The sequence below is a fragment of the Pleurodeles waltl genome, chromosome 5, assembly GCF_031143425.1.
Source record: "Pleurodeles waltl isolate 20211129_DDA chromosome 5, aPleWal1.hap1.20221129, whole genome shotgun sequence".
Classification (NCBI taxonomy): Eukaryota; Metazoa; Chordata; class Amphibia; order Caudata; family Salamandridae; genus Pleurodeles; species Pleurodeles waltl.
In genome coordinates, this window is record NC_090444.1 from 88,871,264 (window position 1) to 88,894,181 (window position 22,918).

The window sequence follows — 22,918 nt, forward strand, 5'->3', positions numbered from 1 at the left end:
ATTAGAGAATTTGCCATCTCAAGAAAATTACATGAGCTGTACAGGGAATACACATTTTACTCCAATGTCCCTAAGATATCCATGGGAATAGATATGTTTTTTACTCAGAGACACTGAACTCCACATTTCCCCGGTAGCAGCAGAGACACAGATCCTGTCCGACCAAACCGCGGTGTTGGTTCATTATGTGGAGTTCCAACACTGCTCATGAACGAAATGGCTTTTAGGGATCTGCTGATTCGAGGTTTCATAAGGGAGGCAATCTACAATTATTTCAGGGATAACAATGAGCATGACACCTTGCTCGTGACCAGTTGGGACGTAGCCAAGGTGGATATACAGGAGGTGTTAATAGCCCATATCATTCCGACCATGAAGACAGAAATTGCATAACTTAGGAAGAAGTATGAGAACATGAGCTCTAGAAGGGATTATCATGCTCTTCAGAAGGCAAGGGGGGCATAGGAACAACTAATCATGGGGGAATCAGCTAGGAAACTTACAAAATCAAAGCATTAAGATGTAGAAGCATAATTAGATGTATTAAATATCCCACAGGCACTAAAGTTTACACAATGGAGTAAAAGCTCCAAATTTCCCAAGAACATTATACATATGCCTACATATTATGCCCACTTACAGTACACACTGGCCAGGAGGTGTACCTTGCAACAATCTAATTCAGAGATAGCCCCTCAGCCATGCCTAATCCCCTTGAGGAACCCATAATGCCTCAGAAAGTGATAGAGGCAATAAATTCTCTCCCCCACAACAAGGCCCCAGAACGGGGCGACTTCCTAGTCTCCTTGTATAAAGCATTTAGGATTTATGTGTATTCAATTTGTTCCTGGACTCTGTAAGAAAAATCTCAGAATCGATGATGGACTCAGAGACTGTTTTGATTCTCAAACCTGGTAAAGACCCCGAACTATGCACTTCCTACAGGCCTACAGCCTTATTAAATATTGACTCAAAAATATTTCCAAATATTCTCTTTAAAAGGCTGGAAAAAATATGTCTGGGTATAATACATCCATCTCAATCTGGCTTTGTACTAGGGAGACAGGGATAACAGACGATAGACTCTCAACCTTTGCCAGGCCTCTGAAAACTGGCTCTCTTAGAAGCTGAAAAGGCTTTCAATAGACTAGATTGAAGACCCCTTTGGGCCCTTTGGGCCTGAACCCAAAAAAGCAATGCATTCACTCTGCAATGGGACAATTGATAGCATGACACAGAGGTACGAGACAAGGCTGCCCTCTCCCCCTCCCCCAGTGTTTCTGCACTAGCCATTGAGCACCTGGCCTCCAGGATCAAGTCTAACCCATTGATCCGGGGCATTGAAGTGGATGGTGCCACTTACAAACAGGTCCTCTTCGCGGACCATATCTTGTGGTGCTTTCTGATCAGCGGGTGTCACTCCTGCTCGTTCGAGAAGTAGGAGACTTCACTATAGTCCCCGGCTTTACAATTAATTAAGTGAACAGATTACAGCCTTTAAACTGAAATGGGCTCCCTAGCCTATTTATACATGCTTACCCCTCCCAGAAAGCCTGCGTGGTCAGTGTGAACATACCACCACTGCTAGACATGTTGTACAAGGACTTATATTGATGGGCAGACAGAAATCATGAAAAAATGCTGTGGGACCTAGTAACTGACCCAAAAAATATCGAAGGCGTGTCTCTCAATAGGTAATAATAGGAGCTGCATAAAATGGCACAAACACATAGCTGACCAGAAATCAATGTTCTCTATCCAAAACAAATTTAATGACATACTGGGCCCATCTGCAAAGATAAGGTACCAACTAGTGACCCCCATAAAACATTGTTTCAGGAATTAGGCACAATATACACCAAAGTCTATCAACAAGCAGAGCACATTACTGATAAATCAACACTGTGGTCCTCAAAAGAGAACCACAATTCCAAAACCTTATTAATAGCAGATATTAATTCACACTGCCCTGAGGCAAATAGGGATGCTAGGAATACCTACAAAAGATTTTTGAGGACAGGTAATCATAACTGGTGGGAAACAACTGGCCAGACTTACTCGAGGCCACAAGCGGAAGGGTACAACAGGGTTTTGGCAGATAATCACACATCTGTCATCCCACTGGAACGTGTCATGCAGCCTAGTGAGTGGGTAAAATACTTTACAAATTTATACACAGGGTACCTTCATCTCCCATATTCTACCAGTAGCACCTCAAGTAGGCAAGAAAATAATGGCCTTGTGGAAGCTGGCGTGAATTTCTTCTCATTATAAGAGGCCACTAAGGCTATAGAATCCTTCCAATCAGGAAAAGATGCAGGGCTGGACAAGGTCCCTGGGGATCACCTATCAATCGAAGTCAATATATGTGGCTCATGCATAAACCTGATATCCAACAAGACAATAGAAGGTGAATATACCCCATGCTTGGCACAATGCAGCAATAGTGCCCATATTTTGAAGGGGAGATAGGAGTGATCCCGGGAACTATAGCTTTAATTGCCTTATTGGCAACCTGCACAAAGTCTTTTGAAGACAGATTTTAAATAAACTTCTGAGCTGGGTAAACAGGGCACAAGCCCTATCCCTCCTGTAGACAGGATTTATGTGGCTTTTGTAGACCTACAGGCAACCTTTTATGGACAGCCCTTGAGTTTATAGGCATACCATACCATCTCTTCAATATATTGCTAAAACTCCACAACAACATGTTGTAGTACGTTGAAGGATGGAGGGGAAGTCGTAGAATGCATGCCCATAGACAGAGGTGTGAGACAGGGGTGCATCCTGGCCAACATCCTGTTCTCTCTGTATATTACAATGCTCTGGATTTCTTATCTGATTGCATCCATGACTCCTCGAAACTGGAGGGTAGGGCACTACTCTCCCTCCTATTTGCCAATGACATCCTCTTACTATCAAGGACCCCAATGGGTTTTCAGAATCTTCTAAACAAGTTTGCCAGCCTACGGGTATTTGAGGTTAGTACAAATAAGACCAAGTATATGCCCTTCAACCCCTACAAATCCATCCTTCAAGGAAGGTTTTACATATTCAGAGTGGAGAAATATGACTATTTAGGAATCTGAATTGATAAATCCTAATATTGGAAATCACAACTAGAAAAGAACAATGCGATCAGTAGCCCTGAAGCAATATAAGGACCCTACACCAAGGCCTGTATCAGCTGTAATTGAGGCCTACCATGCTCAGGCTCTAGTAGCTACATTGTAGGGGTCAAAAATGTGGGGGATGTGCAATTTAAATTCTTCGATGACCAGAGAGAGCCAATTTATAAGATCCTTGTTTAATATATCCAGAGTACTAGTGTGCCACCCTTGTACTATGACGGTTTTAGGAGGGTCGGGGATAAAACAGCTTTAAGGCCGTTGTTGCAATGGGTCCGGACCTGGTCAATGAAAAACCTGGCCTCCTACAAAAATGGCTTAAACGAGATACTGGAAATACCAAGCTCAACCTCCATCCGCTAGTGTCATCATGGCTCCACAGATGAGGATACCAAAACCTGTGGGAAAACTCACAAATTATCAACCACCCAATGAAGCAAACCGTAAAGAACGCTAAATGGAATTACATTCAAACAAACTACGCTTGGACTGCGAAACCAAATAGCTTAACTGGTAACTTTCTCAACCACAAGCCAATCCCTTATCTTAAACACAATATGGACAACACTGTACCATGGCAGGCAAGAAGGCTTTTTAGTTAGACTGGGTACCCTACTGAGTAACGCACATGTCCAAGTGGAAACCTGGCCATGCCCACGCCCACGAAGAAACCTGTGGAGAATGCATGCATCAGAATCCATGGGACACATATTATGTTTTTGCCCAAGACGTAAGGTCCCTAGGAACAAGTGGCTGAAGACGCTGTGCAACAGTTTGGCTGCTAGACATTATGCCACATCTTTGAGGACCTTAAAAACAGACACTAGCCCAATTGTAGTTTTTTTCTGTCAGTAAATTCTTCCTTGCAGTGTGGATCTATCCCAAGAAGCTTGGGCTACATTGCTGAGCCTCATGGCCGTATAGACACAGCGAACTATGGTCTGAACTGACTGATTAATGTTTTCCATAATATGCTGAATAAACCCTCCGATTTTGCGACAGAGGCACATTGTCAGTCTTGTCCGTACTACATGGAATACTAGACACTTATAAGGGATCACTAGCACAGAGATAAAATATTGACTCTGGCTGCCATCAAGACATAGGCCCTCATTACGAGTGTAATGGTCTCAAGACCACAACACTCGCAATCGGACCTCAGCAGACAGGGCGGTCTGATCACCCCATTATGACAGTGGCAGAGCTGCCACGGTCAAACTGCCGACACTGCCAGGCTGCAGCCTGCGTTCAGCCTGGTGATCCTGGCGGTCGTAATCCACCAGGGTAGCGCTGCAAGCAGCGCTGCCCTGAGGATTACAAGTCCCCATCTGCCAGCCTTTCCATGTTGGTAAACACTGCCATGGAAAGGCTAGCAGAATGGAGGCATCGTAAAGCCCCTGGGGGCCCCTGTACTGCCCATGCACTTGGCATGGGCCCCCATGCACAGCCCCATTGCGCATTTCACTGCCCGAATTATGGGCAGTAAAAAGCGCGACGGGTGTTGTCACACCTGAAACACCACAACATTGCTGCCGGCTCAATTATGAGCTGGCATCAATGTTGTGGTGAGTGTTCTGCTGGCCCAGCGGGTGAATATGCTGTTTTCGCCCACTGGCTCAGTGGAATACTCCTAATATGGCGGGCAAAAGACCACCAGGACTGGCAGTCTTTTGCCTGCAGCGGCTTCAGCTGTCCTAGAAAAGGTCATAATGAGGCCCATAGTTGTTAAACTAGTATCTGAATACACAAGGAAGTGGGAGTCAAATAGGACCCAATGATACATATCAGCAACTCCGTGAATGAAATTTCATAGCCGCGTGGACAAGTACTGTTATTTCTCCTAAATGATTTTATGTAATTAGTGTACTACAACAATGTACCTACAGTAGGTTCTTTTAATTGTCAATTACACAAGCTCAAATACTTGTTTTTATGATTGTTTTGAATGAACTGAACACTGATGGATAAAAATAGATTATTTGAAATATTACACACAACTATTCAGAAAAGGAACTCATTCCCATTGATGAACAATATAATGGTTCACAAGGTTGATCAAAAAAAAACCCTGTGGACCACATTTGAGAGTTTTGGTGACAGGCATGTCCACCTGATAGTAATTATCTTTGTCATCCCTATATCAGTTGTGTCAATCACCCTTTGGATCATAGCTTTCATTTAGCACTTTACATTTTGAATCCCTTCTGCATATACGTAATGAGTTTTATCAATATTTTCACATGTACTTTTATGGTCGTAACTGGCCGAAATAAATAACTGAAATTTTTATTGATAGGGGAGACATGAGATTTCCTAGTTTGGATGAATAGTTTGCATGAAAATGAATTTCCTATCCAGGCTGTTGTATGTCTCTCGAACTCTGCTCCTTCTGTTTCCAAGGTAGGTGCTGCATTCTATGCAGAATCGATTACTAGCCTTTACCTGGACAGGCAAAACACCTAGGACCTCATTTACAAGGAGCTGGTTCATCGGCTCCGATGCGTTAGTTTCCTTGCATCACCCTGCGCCCCCATAAAGACACCATGGTAGCGCTGTATTTATAATGCAACGCATCATGGCGCTTGTTAGCACAACTGTGTCAAAATTTGTGACACAATTGTGGTGCTTTGGTGGACTAGCATCAAACCATTTTGACACTTGTCCAGCAAAGCTTGGGGAGACCATTTAAAAGAGCCCTGGGCAGGAGTTAAAAAAATAATGCTAGAATGGCGCAGTGAAATCTTGTAGATTTTAATGTGCCATTGCTTTGGGCCTCCCTGTGGGGGACGCCTCCCTTGCAAACATTATACCTGGTGCAGGTGTACTGTGGTGCAAGGGTTTACAAAGTGGCGCACTGGTGACATTGCACCAGTTTGTAAATATGGAGCTGGGTGGGAGACTGTTTTGCGCCACTGTAGCGTAAAAAACAAATGCGCTACAACGGCGCCAGGGGCTTGTAAATGAGCACCCTAGAGAGGCCAGGAAAATGTTATACAGAAGTCCCCATGAGAGAGGCCAGGGGGTCCCACTGACAGATATATCAAAGTGGCACAACTCTGCACACTTCATTGTCTGAGCCATGGAGCCAGAAACTATGGATTTGAGTAGAGTTTGGTTTCTTCCCTAGTACTGCCCCCATTTTCCCCTGACTCTGCCTGTAGATGAGGCATCAAGATGATCTCCTCGACTCTACGTCTATCACCCTTTGCCACTGGAATGCCAGTGTTAGAATGGAATGAACCACATTTTACACTTCCCCAATATCTCCTCTCCTTAATAACCAAGATTTTTTGCTGGGGCTCAATGATGGGGGTTTCCGGAAGTGGTTCAATAATGTCACTGCATTACTAGGCGAGCTATACAAAAAGGGCAAATATCTCACCACCAACGAAACAGGACGAAAATGGGCATTGCACAGAAATAATATGTTCAACACTAGGCAACTGTACCCTCAAGGTGCACTCTAGCCTTTAGAGGTCTCACCCCAAAGGAATCTTTCATAAAATATGGTGGAAAGAAAAAAGGGGTTTCCACTTATCCCAGTATTGAGAACACCCCTCAAAATAAGTCACGGCCTGGTCTATATACTATGGAGAAATTGACCGCCTTAAGTTAATATGAGATAAAAAGGCAAAATTTGAAAGGTCATTTGTCCCATTTCACAAGTATTGGAAGGCCCAAGAGTCCATAGCTCTAGGCCCGGGTAGACTGGACTTGATCTTACCTGAATCAGGATTTTGGGGCTCAAGCGAGTTGGAGTGCTCTTCCTCCCTATATGGGGGCTCAGACCGACCCGGGGGCCCCACGTGCGGACCATAGCAACTACCTGACCTGCTGACGTTCCACTGGTTGGCCCGGATGGTGAGTGAGGGTAAGAATCCAGATTGCTTTCCTGTGGTGGGGTGGGCTCTGTCAACTGGATGGAGAGCACTGAGAGGACTGATATTCTAATGCTGCCACCAATTTCAGTACCATATTTAATTTTGTCTTCTTGCTTTTTGTATGAAGCTTTTATGTTGATGACTTGATTTCACTGTTACATTTCTCTATTCATCGGCACTGGACTGTCACAACACCTAACATTTATGTCATTGGCCGCTTGTAATGCTTGAAGTCCAGGATATCACTGTAGACAATTAGTATGTCCCAAACTGTGTTTCAATCTGTGCTTGCTTATCCAAAGGCGATTTAAAACAGTTAAAATGAAGAAATAAGTCACTGGCCCTACTCTCTTAGGCCAGGCCCAAGCCTCAAAGTCACCTTAAAAGGCCTAGTTACTTCTTGATTACCTGCAGGTGCTTGCATGATTACTAAGAGCTGCCCATTCCACCCTAGTCTACCAGCCCAGCAGTGCATGCAGATGATGTGTCCACCATGGAACCTTGGAGATGCCCATTCCACCCTAGTCTACCAGCCCAGCAGTGCATGCAGATGATGTGTCCACCATGGAACCTTGGAGATGCCCATTCCACCCTAGTCTACCAGCCCAGCAGTGCATGCAGATGATGTGTCCACCATGGAACCTTGGAGATGCCCATTCCACACTAGTACACCAGCCTAGCAGTGCATGCCGTGCGACAAGCACACTGTGGAATCTTGGAACTTCGCATGCCGCACTTCTACACGAGACCAGCAGAGCATGACTCGCTGAGATGTCCACCATGTAACCTCGCTCCTACCCATTCCACACTAGTACACCAGCACAGCGGTGGATACCGAGCTGACATGTCTACCCAGAAACATTAGAGCTGCCCATTCCACCCTGGTACACAAGTCCAGTAGTGCATGCCAGCAGAGGTGTCCAACCTGGAACCTGGGAGCTGCCTATGAGTGGAGCAGTGGAGACTCCAAGGGTGAAAAAACACCCAGAGTGCCAGAGCAACAAAGTAGACGTGAGCCAGCAATAGCAGTGACCCTCATGGTCATCTTGATAAGACCCTGTATTATTAAGGAGAACTTAAATTCACTTTCAGAGATCTCATCCTTTTTTACAGCCGCCTTTGACTCTGGCCTGTATTTTTGACATTAAGAGATGCCAGCTGTGCTAGGTACCAGAAGTGTCTGAAATAAAATATGTGATGCCTGATTCCTAAAGATCTTGGGGCTTTTGTCCTTTTGATGAATCCCAATTTCTTTGTCGCTGGAACCTTGCTCACCAGCATAGACATTCCCCAGCGGTCAAACCACATGGCCCCACACAATAGACCTACTCTGGTTGGTAGAAGTGTTATTTATTTGCCTTTGTCTCCTGACCTTGATGTCTGAGCACTTTCATGGGCATTTGCTTTGCCAAGGGTGTTATGCAAGTGCCAGGGATTCACCTCCAGGATGCCTGTTTTTATGCAGTTTTTGGTCAAGAGCCCCACCTCCTTCCCATTGGTATTGTTATCTGGGGGTGCCACAGCAGCAGGGATTTAGAAACATTGCAGCCTGGAGGAGCAGTCTTCCTGTTTCGCAACCACGTGACAGAATGCACTTACGGCAATACTGACACTGTGGTGGGGGGGCCGCTTCGGAAATAACACCTTCCCACCCTCTCCTAGAGTGGCTGGAAATTTGATCAGAAGATAGCAGGGCTACAGGAGAAATTGGGCAAATTTGCTGCTTTGTCCCCTTGATGAGATAATGAATGTGTGGGCTTGAAGGGGGTCTGATGTGCTGGTAGCTCTCGACCTTTCAGCCCTCCCCTGGGTTGTCTGGAGTTGTTTCGTGATGGGGGCTTTGCTTGAAGGCTGGGCGGGCCACAGGTACCCTGGCAGGAACGGTGCGTTATGCAGTGCCTTGATGTTAAGCGTTTTGTATTTTTTCAGCCTTCGCCTAGTCACAGGTGAAGGTTGTATACAGATAGGTCCATGCAATATTTGCCCTTGAACTATTGGTGGGAAAATTCAATTGTTAGCACCAGGTGCTTTCCCCTGTTGAGGCCGTAAATAGAAAGAATGTACCGGCTGCAATGAGATCACTGAAGGAGGAGTTGTTCCACAATTTTGAACTGTTTAACACTGATGAATCATAGCCAAATGCATTCTGGCTTTATATATTTCAAGTCTCACTTGTACAATCTGTGTGATGCCTTCCTTGTTTCTCATATCTAAGTTTTATGTAACTGCCATTTTATTCTTTGATGGAATTTTGATTATATAAATAGCTGTGTCTTGGTAGAGCCACACACTTTGAGTGTGACTCCTACTCATCATGGGAGAAGGTGGGATGATGGGAAGAGTGAGCTGAGGAGTGTGGTGTGTCATGTATAGTTGACGTTTTACTGCCAATCATGTTGTCAGTGCAATATATCCACTCATCTCTGTATGAATGCATTTGCCTACCAAGATACCGCACCACATATTATCATTTCTTTGCAGCTAATAAGATATACAATTCTTATTTTTATAAAGATTATCACTCAAATGGCCTATACAAGTGGCATTTATGGGTTACTTGTATCTGGGCTTGTAAACATGGATCTCCCACCTAAACCTCTTGCTGCTAGACCCTTCCCCCCTGGACCCAAAGCCTGTTCATGGAGCTCACAGTAGAACTGGATTCCTGACACTGCAGGTGCAACAGGTGTCCGTGATCACAACTAGTCTACCCCTCCACCCACTCAATGAAGAGCTGAGGTTCAGTGATGCAACCCTGGACCTTCATCTCTCACAAAAGAGGATGGAGCCTAATGGCCAGAGCTGCTGACTTTGGAACTAGGAAACCAGGCTTGCGTCTTGCAGAGGCTCAACCTCCAGTGATTCTGGGCAAATCACATAGGCCCACATTTATGAAAAGTTTGTCCCACTTTAGCGTAATGTTTTTTAATACTAAAGCGGTGCTAACTCAACTCCATATTTATATTTTGACGCGAGACCCGTTTAGTGTCAACATATCAGAGTTAGTGTCATTTTTTGTAAGCAACAACCCACCATGTGTCAAATTGCGACAATGGTATGCAAGGTAGGCATTACCTTCCAAAAAATGACGCTAGCCCTTTAGCGCCATATTTACCTCCCTACGCTAAAACCATGCACACCTAGGAAGCGGACCTAAAAAAGGATACTAAGGGCTATTAGCGTCACATTTTAACACCTTTTCAGAACAGGTGTTAAAGTGATGCTAGGCACATTTTCTATTGTGGACACATAGGGGCCCACTCCAACCCCCAACATCACCACCACCCATACTACAGGGACACTATAAGTGGAGGGAGCCCATCCTAGGTACGTATACGTGCTTAACTGTTATATGCCACTGGGGGTCACTTATATGTGGCCCCCAGGCTGGCACTGGTTCTGTTGGGGTTGTCGTGGGGACACTGATCCCCTGTGTTGGAGATTGTGGGTGTGGTAATGTTTCCTGTCCATATTGGACAGGCGTCATTTTTTGGCTGCTTGTGCGACCAAAAAATGACACTAGGCTGACTAGCAGCAGGTTATTTTGCCACTAATCTGTGGATTGGCTAAATGCCCTAAATCCCTGCCTGAGATTCACTTCAACCATAGGTGGCACAGAACTACCTTTTCTAGACCTTCTAAAATATGAACGGAATGGCCTCTTGAAGACTGACGTCTTCTACAAACCCACAGACTGGAACAACCTCCTTCAATTCCAGAGTTTCCATTCACGTTCTCTGAAGGAGAATTTACCAGTGGGCCAATTTCTCAGCCTACAACGCAATTGCTCCGAGGTTTAAGACATACTAAACATGCAAAGAAACTTACCAGCAAACTTTGTGTAAAAGGGTATCCTGCGTACCTTATAAAAAGAGAAGAGGAAAAAAGCCCGCTACAGTCACAGGGATCAGCTGTTACAACCATCCCAACAAATCAAAAAGGAAGATAACCCAATCTGTGTAACCACTTTTAATCCATTGTCCAACAAAGTACAAAAGATAATTAAAGGGAATTGGCAGATTCTGGCATCTGGAGGATTACCCTTTGATCCTCCTCTAAATGCTTTTAAAAAAAGCTAAAAGTATGCGTGACATGATTGTCCATACACGTCCTTGTGTTGTGACTCCTATAAACAAACAAACTACCCTGTGGCATATGCCACCCCCTATTGGACATTACCCCTGTGGCAACTGTAGTGTTTGTCAATTCACAAAAAAGACTACTAAATTGGAACTAGGTCTACAAGCTCCCTGGGAACTGAGAACACTCTCTAACTGCAACAGCAAGAATGTGATTTATATGATCAAATGTCCTTGCCAGCTCAAGTATATTGGCATGACTACAAGGAGAGTAGGCACACAAATATGTGAACACAGAAGCACTATCAGGTGCCGATGGGACGCGACCAGACTTACAGATCACTACATTAAGAACAACCACTCCCCTGATGATATGGAATGGGTTGTCATGGACAAACTAAACAACACAATAACAAATATGAAACAAAAACATTTACACTATGAACAGAGATGGGTCTGGAGATTACGCACAGACACCACAGAACTCAATGATGACATTCAATGGTCAACATTATATGATTAACCATCCAATCCAAGCCCCTCCCCACCCCCACCCTTCCTTCCCTACCTCCTTCATTTCCTTTTTCTTTCTTGTCTTAAGTCCTTTTCTTTCTTTCACTTTCATATCTTTCCATGTTTCTTCCCTTCTTTTCTCATCTATTACAATCTAATATTCAGCCTGCTTATTTTCTTCATTTCGGTTCGATAGGTTTATTTGTCTGGTTTGTGCTTGTCCTCTTGTTCTTTGTCTATGGCTAAATATGTATATGTATATTTCTTCTTCTTTTTTTCCCTTCTCCGTTACCACCTTTTGCTTCCTTTCTGTTTTGCCCCCCTTCCTACCCCTTTTTTCCTTTTTCCCTCTTCCCCTTTTCTTTTTCCCCTTCCCTCCTCCCTGTCTCTTTCTATTCCCTCTGTTCCCCCTCCCCTTTTCTCCTTTCCTTCCTTTCCCCTTTTTCCCTAGCACACGCAGCCGAGCTGCCCGAGGCTTAGGGAATACATTTCCCATGAGCCCGGGCACCAGCATGACGTCAGTCATAAGCGCCTGTTTTTCACTGTTCTCCATGACAACCCGGGATGCTGGGACTCCATTTCCCAGAGGATGGGGTGATCGGGAGACGCCCTACAGCGATGCCCCTCACACGAGGGAGATACGCAACCTACCCTGAGGCGCTGTTGTTCCTTTAACGTGAGCCCTACATATGGGTGCCGCGTCCCAGTGCATACGGGCAAGCAGCTGGGATGCAGAACCCTTTAGGTGCTCTCAAGAGATGCCGCCTTTGGAGTAGTAAGTTTGCCCCCTCCGGGAGCACGAGAGACTCGACGAACAGATATGGAGTGTTTTGTCTGTTTGTCTTATTTGTATGTGTTGTTTTGTCTATGACCTCATAACTGAATTGACCGCATACACTAGAGTCGGATTTCTATCTTACTTAACAACTACAGCCAGGGGAACCCTATGTCACCTCATATTATATTACATTATATATCTCAGGAGCTCAGGAGCCTTCCCCGGCTGTTAATCACGTGAATCAAACAACAGGGACTTACTATTTTTTATTTGTTAGTTAGAAACACTAAGCCTCTTTTAAGCCTTAATAACCTTCTGCCTTTATTAACTTTCCCTTTCTTGAACCCGTGTTCTTCCTTAGAGTGTGACAATAAGAAGCAACTCCCCTCCCCGCGTTCCCAGACTTGAGGCTATTAGCCTCTATTCCACAGAGTAAGAGACCCTGATTTAATTCAATTATTGAGAGCTGGACCAAGAGTCTAGTATAAGGATTTAGAATACTTTGCATGATTTTGTGTGAGACCCACGGCATGTTTTTTTTACATCTTAGTGTGCAGTGATTTGGAGTGAATTGTCAAATGCACCATATACATCACTGTTTGATTTTTTATTCACTTGTTTCCCTTCTAGGCCTACCCACAAAAGTTTAATAAGGTAGGCCCCATGTGCACTTTAATGTTTCTGCTCACGATCTAGCATATTTAGATAGCCCATCATACATTAGAGATCCTTGACCCTGAAGAATGCCCCAGACCGTTTTCGGCTCTGAGAGAGGGCAGAAACATGTTGGTCTCAATTTTTTGTAAGACACCTTGAATCATTATATTCAAGTTGGTCCCATACTGCTTTTTAATCTTACCAACAAACACCTTCATTAAAGCATTATATCTAATAGGTGATTTGTGAGGTAATTTTAGAATCCATTTCTCTTTCAAATGGATCCCCTTATTTATCCAGAAAGATAACATTTTGGCACTCCCTCAGAGTTCATTTAACAACGAGGTTGGGTCCGCCCAGGTAGTATCATCTTACCTGGGTTGGGCTAGGTGGTCATATGATGAAGCATGATACTATAATGTGTGTGAGACCACCTAGTCCATAAAGGGAACTCCCCCATTCACCCCTCAATACACTCAAATGCCACTACTGTCCTCCATGTCCATAAAGTAGACCGTATAACTGGTGATCTACTCTCTGTCAGAACAGGCCAGAAGAGACCTGTCCTCCACATCCCTCACACTTGTTGTGTTAGTGAGACTAATCTGTCTACCGTCATTTTTGGCCCATTAATGCCATTTTTCTAACGCCGTCCAGCACTGGTTAGTGTAATTTTCTATGACGCTAACCATTCCTTAGCGCCATTGTGCTTCTTTTTTTAAATATGGCGCGCGGATGGCACTAAGGAATGGCGTTAGCTCATGTTACATTTTTTGACGCACAACTGCCCTAGCACAGTTGTGCTTCATTTTTCATAAATATGGGCCTTAAGCTCTCTGTGCCTAAAAAATATGAATGTGGTCTTGTGTAAAGTACTCATGTACCTGCTTATGTAAAGTGCTCCAATACCTTTGGGTCGGGTTTGTGCCATGTGAAACTGCAAAAAAAACAAAAATCCAGAGCAGGGTGGATGTATTATCAGGTGGTCGAACTGCCTTCCAGTGAAGAAAAGGTAGTCACAGCTGGACTATGTCACTGCACTGGCTTAGGAAGTCAATCAAAATATGACAACCCCACTCTAAGTTTGAATCCAATGGTAAAATAGAATGTCCTATATTTTACTAAACAAGAAAGACTGCCAATTCCCTAAAACAGTGGCCCTTATTGTTTCTAAGGTTAGTGTCAGCTGAGTAAAACACATCTACAATTACACATCTCTCCAAATCAGTCTTTAATTAATGCATTGACCTATTTTTTTTAAACACATTTAACATTTTTCCTGAACTGCCCTTAAAAGATCAGGAGACGTGAGTCAGAATCTGCTTGACGTCTTAGGATAAAGCTGCAGGTCTCTGCTCAGTCCAGTACAGTGTTTAATTTGTAAAAAACACAAGAAAATGCCAGGGCCCTTCTCAGAAGGCACTGCACCCACCACTTGCTATTGCCTCTGCCAGTGTTGCCAATGACATTACCAACATCACTACTAACATTGATGATAATTCAGACTATTTCAGCCACCAGAAGCTACAAGAATGGTGTGGGGGGCAGTTATTATTCTTTTTTAATATATATTGAATTACTAAACACTGTTGTTGTGCTCATCTCAAAATTAGACAGACAGTGCCACCTTGTGGTAGACTGTGATTAGTGCTGGAGTTGGGAATTAAGTGCTGGTACCGAGCACCGGAATCCACCGGCTTAAATTAGCCACTGCCTATGCAGCTCAGCTTCTCCACAGGGTATGCAAAGACTTGCACTTCGCATGGCGTGAAATACTCCCATCTGCCGGGCACAATGATGTTCACATAGCGGCCGACCATTCCATTGCACTCAAATGTCGTCGTTGCTCCTGCCAGGATGTTTGGAATTGTGTAACATCTGTGGAAACAAGCAACAGGGCACACGTGAAAGAGTTTTCTTGTGTTGGTGCCTATCGAAAATCTATTGTTCTCTGTTTCTGTAAACAATGTTACAACCATTGTGTACTATTATGTGTCCAGTGTATAGTACACACAGAAAGCTACACAGAAGAAAAGGTTGACAGCAGTGCAAGCAGTACACATTCGTTACCACTGTTTTAATGATATGCCATGGCTCTGCAAAACATTCCAAGCATATGCATATGCATAATCAATCAATTCTTTGGTCTGATAGATAGATAGATAGATAGATAGATAGATAGATAGATCCAGAAAATGAAATACACATCATAAAAAAACAGTAACAATTAAATAAGGAACATTTGGTATGTACTGTTCATCCAAACCAATGTTGATGCAACGTTATGCTTGACTGTAAAAAGAGAAGCAAAAAATATCCTTGAAACAGAATCAAGTAGTCATTAAAATCAATGCAATTCAGCATAAAATATTATTCATATAAAGAATATTATGAAGCCACATATACATACACTATCTATAAGCAAGTGCAACACAGAGAAAGAAAACACTAGAGAAATGGCTGATGGTGTGCTAGGTACTGTTCACACCTAGTGACTGCATATTTTGGCAGGTAAACAACCAAACAGCAAAAGTAAACCAAGTTTTCCTGGGTTTTCGAAATCATCCAACAACCTGAAATATTTGTATGTTTAAACTTTGTGCTCCACCGAAGTAGGATGTAGGGGAGGGCAGACTCTTACAAGGTGGTGGCAGACTACCACTCATATTAAAAACGAAATTTAGGGGCATATTTATACTCTGTTTGCGCCGAATGTGCGTCAAAATTTTTGACGCACAATCTGCGAAAACCCTGCCCCATATTTATACTTTGACGTCCGACTCCGCGGGCGTCAAAGTTCCACCATGTGCGCCATTTTTTGGAAGGGGGAACCAGCCTTGCGTTATTTATATGCAAGGTAGGCATTCCCTTCCAAAAAATGACTTTAAGGCCTGTGCCCCATATTTATACTCTGATGTCATTTTGACGCACAGGAGGGCGCAGGCCTTAAAAAACGTCGCACAGCCTGATGGGCGCTGTTTTTTAACGCCTGGGTCAGGGCAGGCGTTAAGGGACCTGTAGGCTCAGAAGGAGCCCAGAGGTGCCCTCCCATGCCCCCAGGGACACCCCCTGCCACCCTTGCCCACCCCAGGAGGACACCCAAGGTTGGAGGGACCCATCCCAGAGAAGTTGAGGTAAGTTGGGGTAAGTATTTTTTTTCGTTTTTTTTTGTGGCATAGGTGGGCCTGATTTGGGCCCCCCTACATGCCACTATGCCCAATGACCATGCCCAAGGGACATAAGTCCCCTGGGCATGGCCATTAGGCAAGGGGGCATGACTCCTGTCTTTGCTAAGACAGGAGTCATGTCAATGGAGGTAGGGTGTAAAAAAAATGGCGCAAATCGGGTTGAGGCCAGAATTTTGCCTCAGACCTGACTTGCCCCATTTTTTGACGCACAACCCCCATTTTCCCATTCGCCGGCGCTGCCTGGTGTGAGTAATTTTTTTTGACGCACAACAGTCCACAGCGCCGGCTAACATCATTCAGTAAATAAGGCGCCCGCATGACGCGTTGGAATGGCGTTGGCGCAGTTGTGCGTCAAAAAGTATAAATATGGGCCTAAATACGTTGTAGATCTCATTCCAGACAACATACGCAGTCTACAAGACCTCAAGTTATCAATACTTTAAAAGAGCAATAGCAAACCCAAATGGCCTCGTCTTGGCCTTGCCAATGTTTTTTCTCGATGCTGTTCAGCCTCAGCAAAAATGAAAAAAATGGTTTGTGCCAATGCGGTGCAGCTCTCACAATAAAAACAAGCATTAGCAAAGTCAATAGTTTTGGCGGTTAGGTGCCAGCCTCTTCCCATGCCTAGGCTCTTTGGGAATGTTTTTGAAAATCTTTATTACAAATAGAGTTGCAAAGATGGATGGATGATGGATGGATGGATAGATAGATAGATAGATAGATAGATAGATTTAAACTTACCACTTCAGGATGACAAAAGCAAATCTTGGAGCAGTATATTAAATAAACATACTTTAACTGTGTGTGGATGTGCAGTTTGGAAGAACAGCCGCCCGAAAAAAAAGTGCAGCTACCAAAAAAAATGTAAAAAAAAGCAATTTATTCTTTTGAAGACTGCAATGGGAGTGTCAAGGAAGCAACTGAGGTGGTTGAGAAATCTACCCAGGAGGACATAGGGTGGGGAGCAGGAAAAACTCACAAACAAAATACCTCAATGAAAGCTACAGAGGAGCAATGAAAGAGCTTGAAGTGGCAAAAGAATACGATTTAAAAAAAAAAAGAAAACTAAAAAGCTTGTCAGGGAGATGTTAGGGGAGCAACAGACATGCTCAGTATAGTAAGGAGCAACATGAAGGGCGGTTATTTGAGTTAGAAGGCCAGACACGATTCCTTTGAATGCCGAAAGATAATGAAAAGATTTCACTGAAAGTGAGCATGGGAAGGAGACGAGTCATCCAGTCAAAAGAATGGTGAAGAAGCTATGAGCTAGAAGAAGGACAAATGCAAGAAGATGAAGGAGATTAGTGAATAAGAAGCAAGTAAATGAGTTTGATATGAAAGCACCACTGGTAAGCAATAGGCTGGCCCAAAGCCCACTATCAATATTGGTACTGTCCTCAACACCTTTTTGACAATATATCGCTGAAAGCTTTCTGTTTGCAAGACCTAAAACGATTCCCCTCAAGTAAACAGTGGAAGGATACAATTCATCTAATCAGAAAACTGTGCTCCTGGACTGGATAAACACAAGAATAGGAAGGAAAGCCTTTGGATCAGGGGCACACAACTGAGATAGACAACAAAGCTATCCAATCATGAGCAAGGGGTTGACCCAAAGCCCACTCTAAGCATACTGAAGATATTAGGTTTAGCTAAATGACATGCAAAGCTATGTACAGTCAAGACCTAAAAGTACATGTAGGTAGTAAAGACAGAGTGGGGTTTGGGCTATCCAAATTCAACCATTGTCATCAATTGGTTTTTCATGGTTTGCCGCTGTTTAGATGTGTTGTCCATCATGTCCTGGCATTTTGAGGATGGTTTATTCATTTCATTTCTTGTCCACGGGTGATGCTGCTCAAGTTAGACTGCGGACACAGCATGACAAATAGATTGTAAGTCAGAGTCATGTGGCATCCTTAGAAGATATTTTTACATTACTGACATGGCATTTTAATTGCTGACTTCTGGCTTTTTGTTTAGGAAGAATACTCATTTGGTCTTTACGGCAGTCAAAGAATGTTCAATAATCACCCTCACAGGTTCTCTTGCTTTACTTTGCTCTCTTGATAATTTAGAATTTACACTTTTGTGCAAAGTTAAAAACTTGGCTGCACATAAGCTTTCTTAGGCTGCACCAAAACTACTGGCCCATTATCAAAAGTATTGTCATGTAATATTTTGCTGTATATGCCTTTTAAGTTTCAACACAAACTTAATTCCATGACTCCTTTTTCTGCTACAGTTTAATTCTGCTAATGCAGTCTGTTCAAAGGGACCCCACTCTTAGATTCCTTGTATCGTTGGCCAAGAGGTTGGTTCATTATGGTATGTTCTTTCTAGGACAGTTGCGAGCAACACACACAGTCACCCAACTGTTAACAAACATTTCCCATTTCTAATGCATGTTTTGAACAAGCATTCGGAAAGGTAATTGGTCTGGCTGAAAACTGAAGTACCCTTCAGTGCATTTACTTATCTAACAGTCATCTTCAGTTGTCCATGCACTCACTCACTCGCCCTTGCGCATTCTTTTATCTACAAACATTCTTGCATTAACTCACCCCTCCAACCACATTATTACACAAACTCACTAATCAATGGACAAGCACTTTCAGCTCTAAGGCAAACCTGTTGTATTACTTCCCAACTAAACGGAACTCTTGATCTCCGATATCATTTCACCAAAATCACTTGAGTAGCAGAAGCTGCAAACCATGAGGTTGCCAGACATTGTGGGACTTCTTCCACTTCCTCAGCGGCTCCGCAAACCACATGCTTTTTGAAACCCCAGTGGCGCATGAGGATCACCCTCTTTGGAAGATCCAAACAGGTGCTGCGTTTGACGAGCTGCATTGCCAGGTTTGGTAACAGAGCCAAAGATCAATCAGGTGGCAAGGACAGAGCCACAGACCAAAGATAGGGCAAGGGATGCACTGTTACTGTGAACGCCGAATTTTTACTAATAAATATTCATGTAGTTTGAATCTTGAATCTGCATAGAATTTGAATAACATAGAAAATAATGTGCAATTTGTAAAATGTGCCCATTTGAGTGGCCGCTATTAATCACAAAGGTGGTCATTGTGACCCTGGCGGTATTATAACCGCAGGGACAAAACGACGGGAGCACCGCCTACAGGCTGGCGGTGCCTCCCGGCGTAATATGCGCCGGGGCCGGCGGTTTACCGCCACAATGGCCCCGGCGGATGTAATCCACCAGGGCAGCGCTGCTTGCAGCACTGCCCAGGGGATTACGAGTCCCCGACCGCCAGCCTTTTTCTGACGGTCTGAACCGCCAGGAAAAGGCTGGCGGTAGGGGGAGTCGTGGAGCCCCTGGGGGCCCCTGCACTGCCCATGCCACTGGCATGGCATGGGCAGTGCAGGGGCCCCCTGAGAGGGCCCCATGCGGCAAGCTTGCTGTGCAGACAGTGAAGAGCGCGACGGGTGCAACTGCACCCGTCGCACGGCCGCAACACCACCAGCGCCATTTGGAGCCGGCTCCTATGTTGCGGCCGTGATGCCTGCTGGCCCAGCGGGGATCTCCAAATGGCTGCGGCGGGGGTGCGGCCGCATGGCGGTCAGCCGCCCGCCAATGTCATAATGACCCCCAAAGTGTCTTTATTAAAGGCTTATTAATATTAATTGAAGTATCCGCATTAAGAAAATGTAGCTGAATGGTATATTCATGATTTTGCATTATGTATTTGCTTTATTAATGTTAGGCCCTAAGTTATCGAAGTTTGGGCCTAGTTTGCACAGATTCTTGTTAAGCTGTACTGTTTAAATAAATTTCGTGGGAATGTATGACTAGAGAAATTTATTCACGTATTGTTCTCCACTGAGTTGACCAAACATTAGCAGATGTCTTCAGCTTTCTCATGAGAACTGTTCGCTAGACGATCTTGTACTAGTAAATGATACAATGTATTGTTTGGTGCGTGAGACAGCGATGATCCCAGGAGCTAAAAATGAATGCACTAACTGGAGTACAGATGGATACAAAAATGTTACCTGACAAGCCTAACGGTGAGAACAGGAGAAGACAGTTTAGTTATATCTTAGATTTGGGAAGGAATCCTTATTGGGCTAATAGTAAACGTACGATTCTTTGACCAATGGCAATGTGGGAAGTTCTTTAGACGATTTTAACTTAGCATGTCTGCACAGAGACAGGTGCGTTTATTCTGATTTCGATTTACCTCGAGAGACAGAGCAAGAGGGGATTTTATCTTTAAATGTATTACTTAGACTTCTAATTGCTGAATGCTGATCCCTTAGATATTGCTTTCCTAATGGTTTGGATAGCTTAGAGTACCCGGTTCTGAACCAGTCCCTTTCACTGTCCATTGCTGATGCTGACTGAACTGATGCCCAACTGACGAAGATAATCGCAGCTTGCTGATCCATACGGAGGAGAGGTATAGATAGATGTTTTCCAATATTTATGTTGACTAAATTGTTTTGCATGAAGCCCAAACATGCTATTCTAATCAGAAGGTTAGTGAGCAAAATTCTGAGATGTTAACAGGCTGTTATTAATAACCATTAATCCTCCCTTTCCAGTAGATCTCGCTTTTGAGGAAGAGGAATCCTCTCCCTGTGCAGAACCTACACCAGAGGAGCTGGCAGCTGACACTGCTGAGCTTTTGGGTGCCGGGGGGCCTGCTAGGGAAGAGCTGAGTGTGGCACAGCAGACCTGTCCCACACTAGAGGGTCTCAGACAGCAAGCTGTCAAACAGCAAATGTGGATGTCACTGAAACCCACAAAGTCTATTGGGAAGACAACCTTCTCTATACTGAGGCAAGGGACCCTAAACCTGGAGCTGCCAGGAGATTGGCCATCCCTTTGCAGAATAGGGAGTTTCTACTGACTTTGGCTTATGTCATTCCTTTGGTTGGGCATTTGGGCCAAAGTAAAACTTGGGACAGACTTGTTCCACTGTTTCACTGGCCTCATATTTCAGAGGACACCAAGGAGTTCTGATGCTCCTGTATGACCTGCCAAGCCAGTGGCAAGACTGGTGGCACACTTAAGGCCCCATTAACTCCACTTCCAGTGGTTGGGGTTCCCTTTGAGAGGCCAGGGGTTGGCATTGTTGGCCCCCTTGACCCTCCAACAGCTTCAGGAAAAAGATTCATCCTAGTGGTAGTGGACCATGCCACTAGGTATCCTGAAGCAATACCCTTAAGGACCACTACAGCTCCTGCAGTGGCAAAAGCCCTCCTGGGAATCTTTTCCAGAGTAGGTTTACCTAAGGAAGTGGTATCAGACAGAGGTAGTAACTTCATGTCTGCATATCTCAAAGCAATGTGGAAGGAGTGTGGTGTTACCTACAAGTTCACCACTCCTTATCATCCACAAACAAATGGATTGGTTGAGAGATTTAACAAAACTCTCAAAGGCATGATCATGGGACTCCCTGAAAAACTCAGGAGGAGATGGGATGTCCTGTTGCAATACCTCCTTTTTGCTTACAGGGAGGTACACCAGAAAGGAGTGGGCTACAGCCACTTTGAACTCCTCTTTGGACACTCTGTAAGAGGGTTAGGAACAACCTTTAAAAACTCCCAAACAAGACATTGTGGACTATGAGCTTGGCCTCAGATCAAGGATGGCTCAGAACATGAAAAAGGCCACTAAAATCCTTCAGGCCAGCGAAGACCTCCAAAGGCAATGGTATGACCAAAAGGCTGCCCTGGCACAGTACCTACCAGGACAGAAGTGTGGGTATTGCAGCCTGTGGCACCAAGAGCACTCCAGGACAAATAGAGTGGACCCCATCTCATTGTGGAGAAGAAAGGTGAGGTCACCTATTTGGTAGACCTGGACACTGCCAGAAGCCCCCTTAGGGTGCTTCATGTCAATCGCCTTGAACCTTACTATGACAGGGCTGATTTAACCCTGCTTATGGCCACAGATGAGGGGCAGGAAGAAGAGAGTGACACTCTCCCTGATCTCTTCTCTGCCACTGAAGCTGATAGCTTAGTGGGGGGAGTTGTACTAGCAGACTGCCTTACTGCTGAGCAGAAGGACAACTCCATAAATCTCCTTGGCCATTTCTCTGATCTCTTCTCACTAATTCCAGGTACAACTACCTGGTGTGAGCACACCATTGACACTGAAGACAGTTTACCTGTCAAAATTAACATTTATAGACAGCCTGACCATGCCAGAGACTGTATCAAACAAGAGGTACAGAAAATGTTGGACCTTGGAGTGATTGAACCTTCTGAAAGCCCATGGGCCAGCCCAGTGGTGCTTGTCCCCAAACCTCATAGTAATGAAGGAAAGAAAGAAATGTGGTTTTGTGTTGGACTATAGGGGTCTCAATCAAGTAACACAAACTGATGCTCACCCTATACCCAGGGCAGATGAGCTCATAGATACACTGGCTTCTGCCAAGTATCCAAGCACTTTTGATTTAACTGCAGGGTATTGGCAAATTAAGTTATCAGAAGATGCTAAACCAAAAACAGCATTTTCAACCATTGGAGGTCATTATCAGTTCACTGCTATGCCCTTTGGATTGAAAAATGCACCTGCCACTTTTTAGAGGTTGTTGAATAAAGTCCTCCAAGGATTGGAAACCTTTAGTGCCGCATATCTAGATGATGTTGCTGTCTTTAGCTCCACCTGGGATGATCACCTGGTCCACCTGTGGAAGATTTTGGAGGCCCTGCAAAAGGCAGG

At 44.3% G+C, this 22,918-nt stretch overlaps 1 protein-coding gene across 1 annotated transcript in view; it reads right to left on the minus strand.

Moving 5' to 3' along the window:
• Nucleotides 1–14,259: 14,259 nt before the first annotated feature.
• LOC138295398 (fucolectin-like) overlaps nt 14,260–22,918 on the minus strand; it is a 71,826-nt gene continuing 63,167 nt past the window's right edge. Inside the window, exon 4 of the mRNA XM_069233668.1 lies at nt 14,260–14,914. Within this exon, the coding sequence (XP_069089769.1) occupies nt 14,740–14,914 (175 nt within the window). The 3' untranslated portion in view covers nt 14,260–14,739. The remainder of the gene's footprint in view (nt 14,915–22,918) is intronic.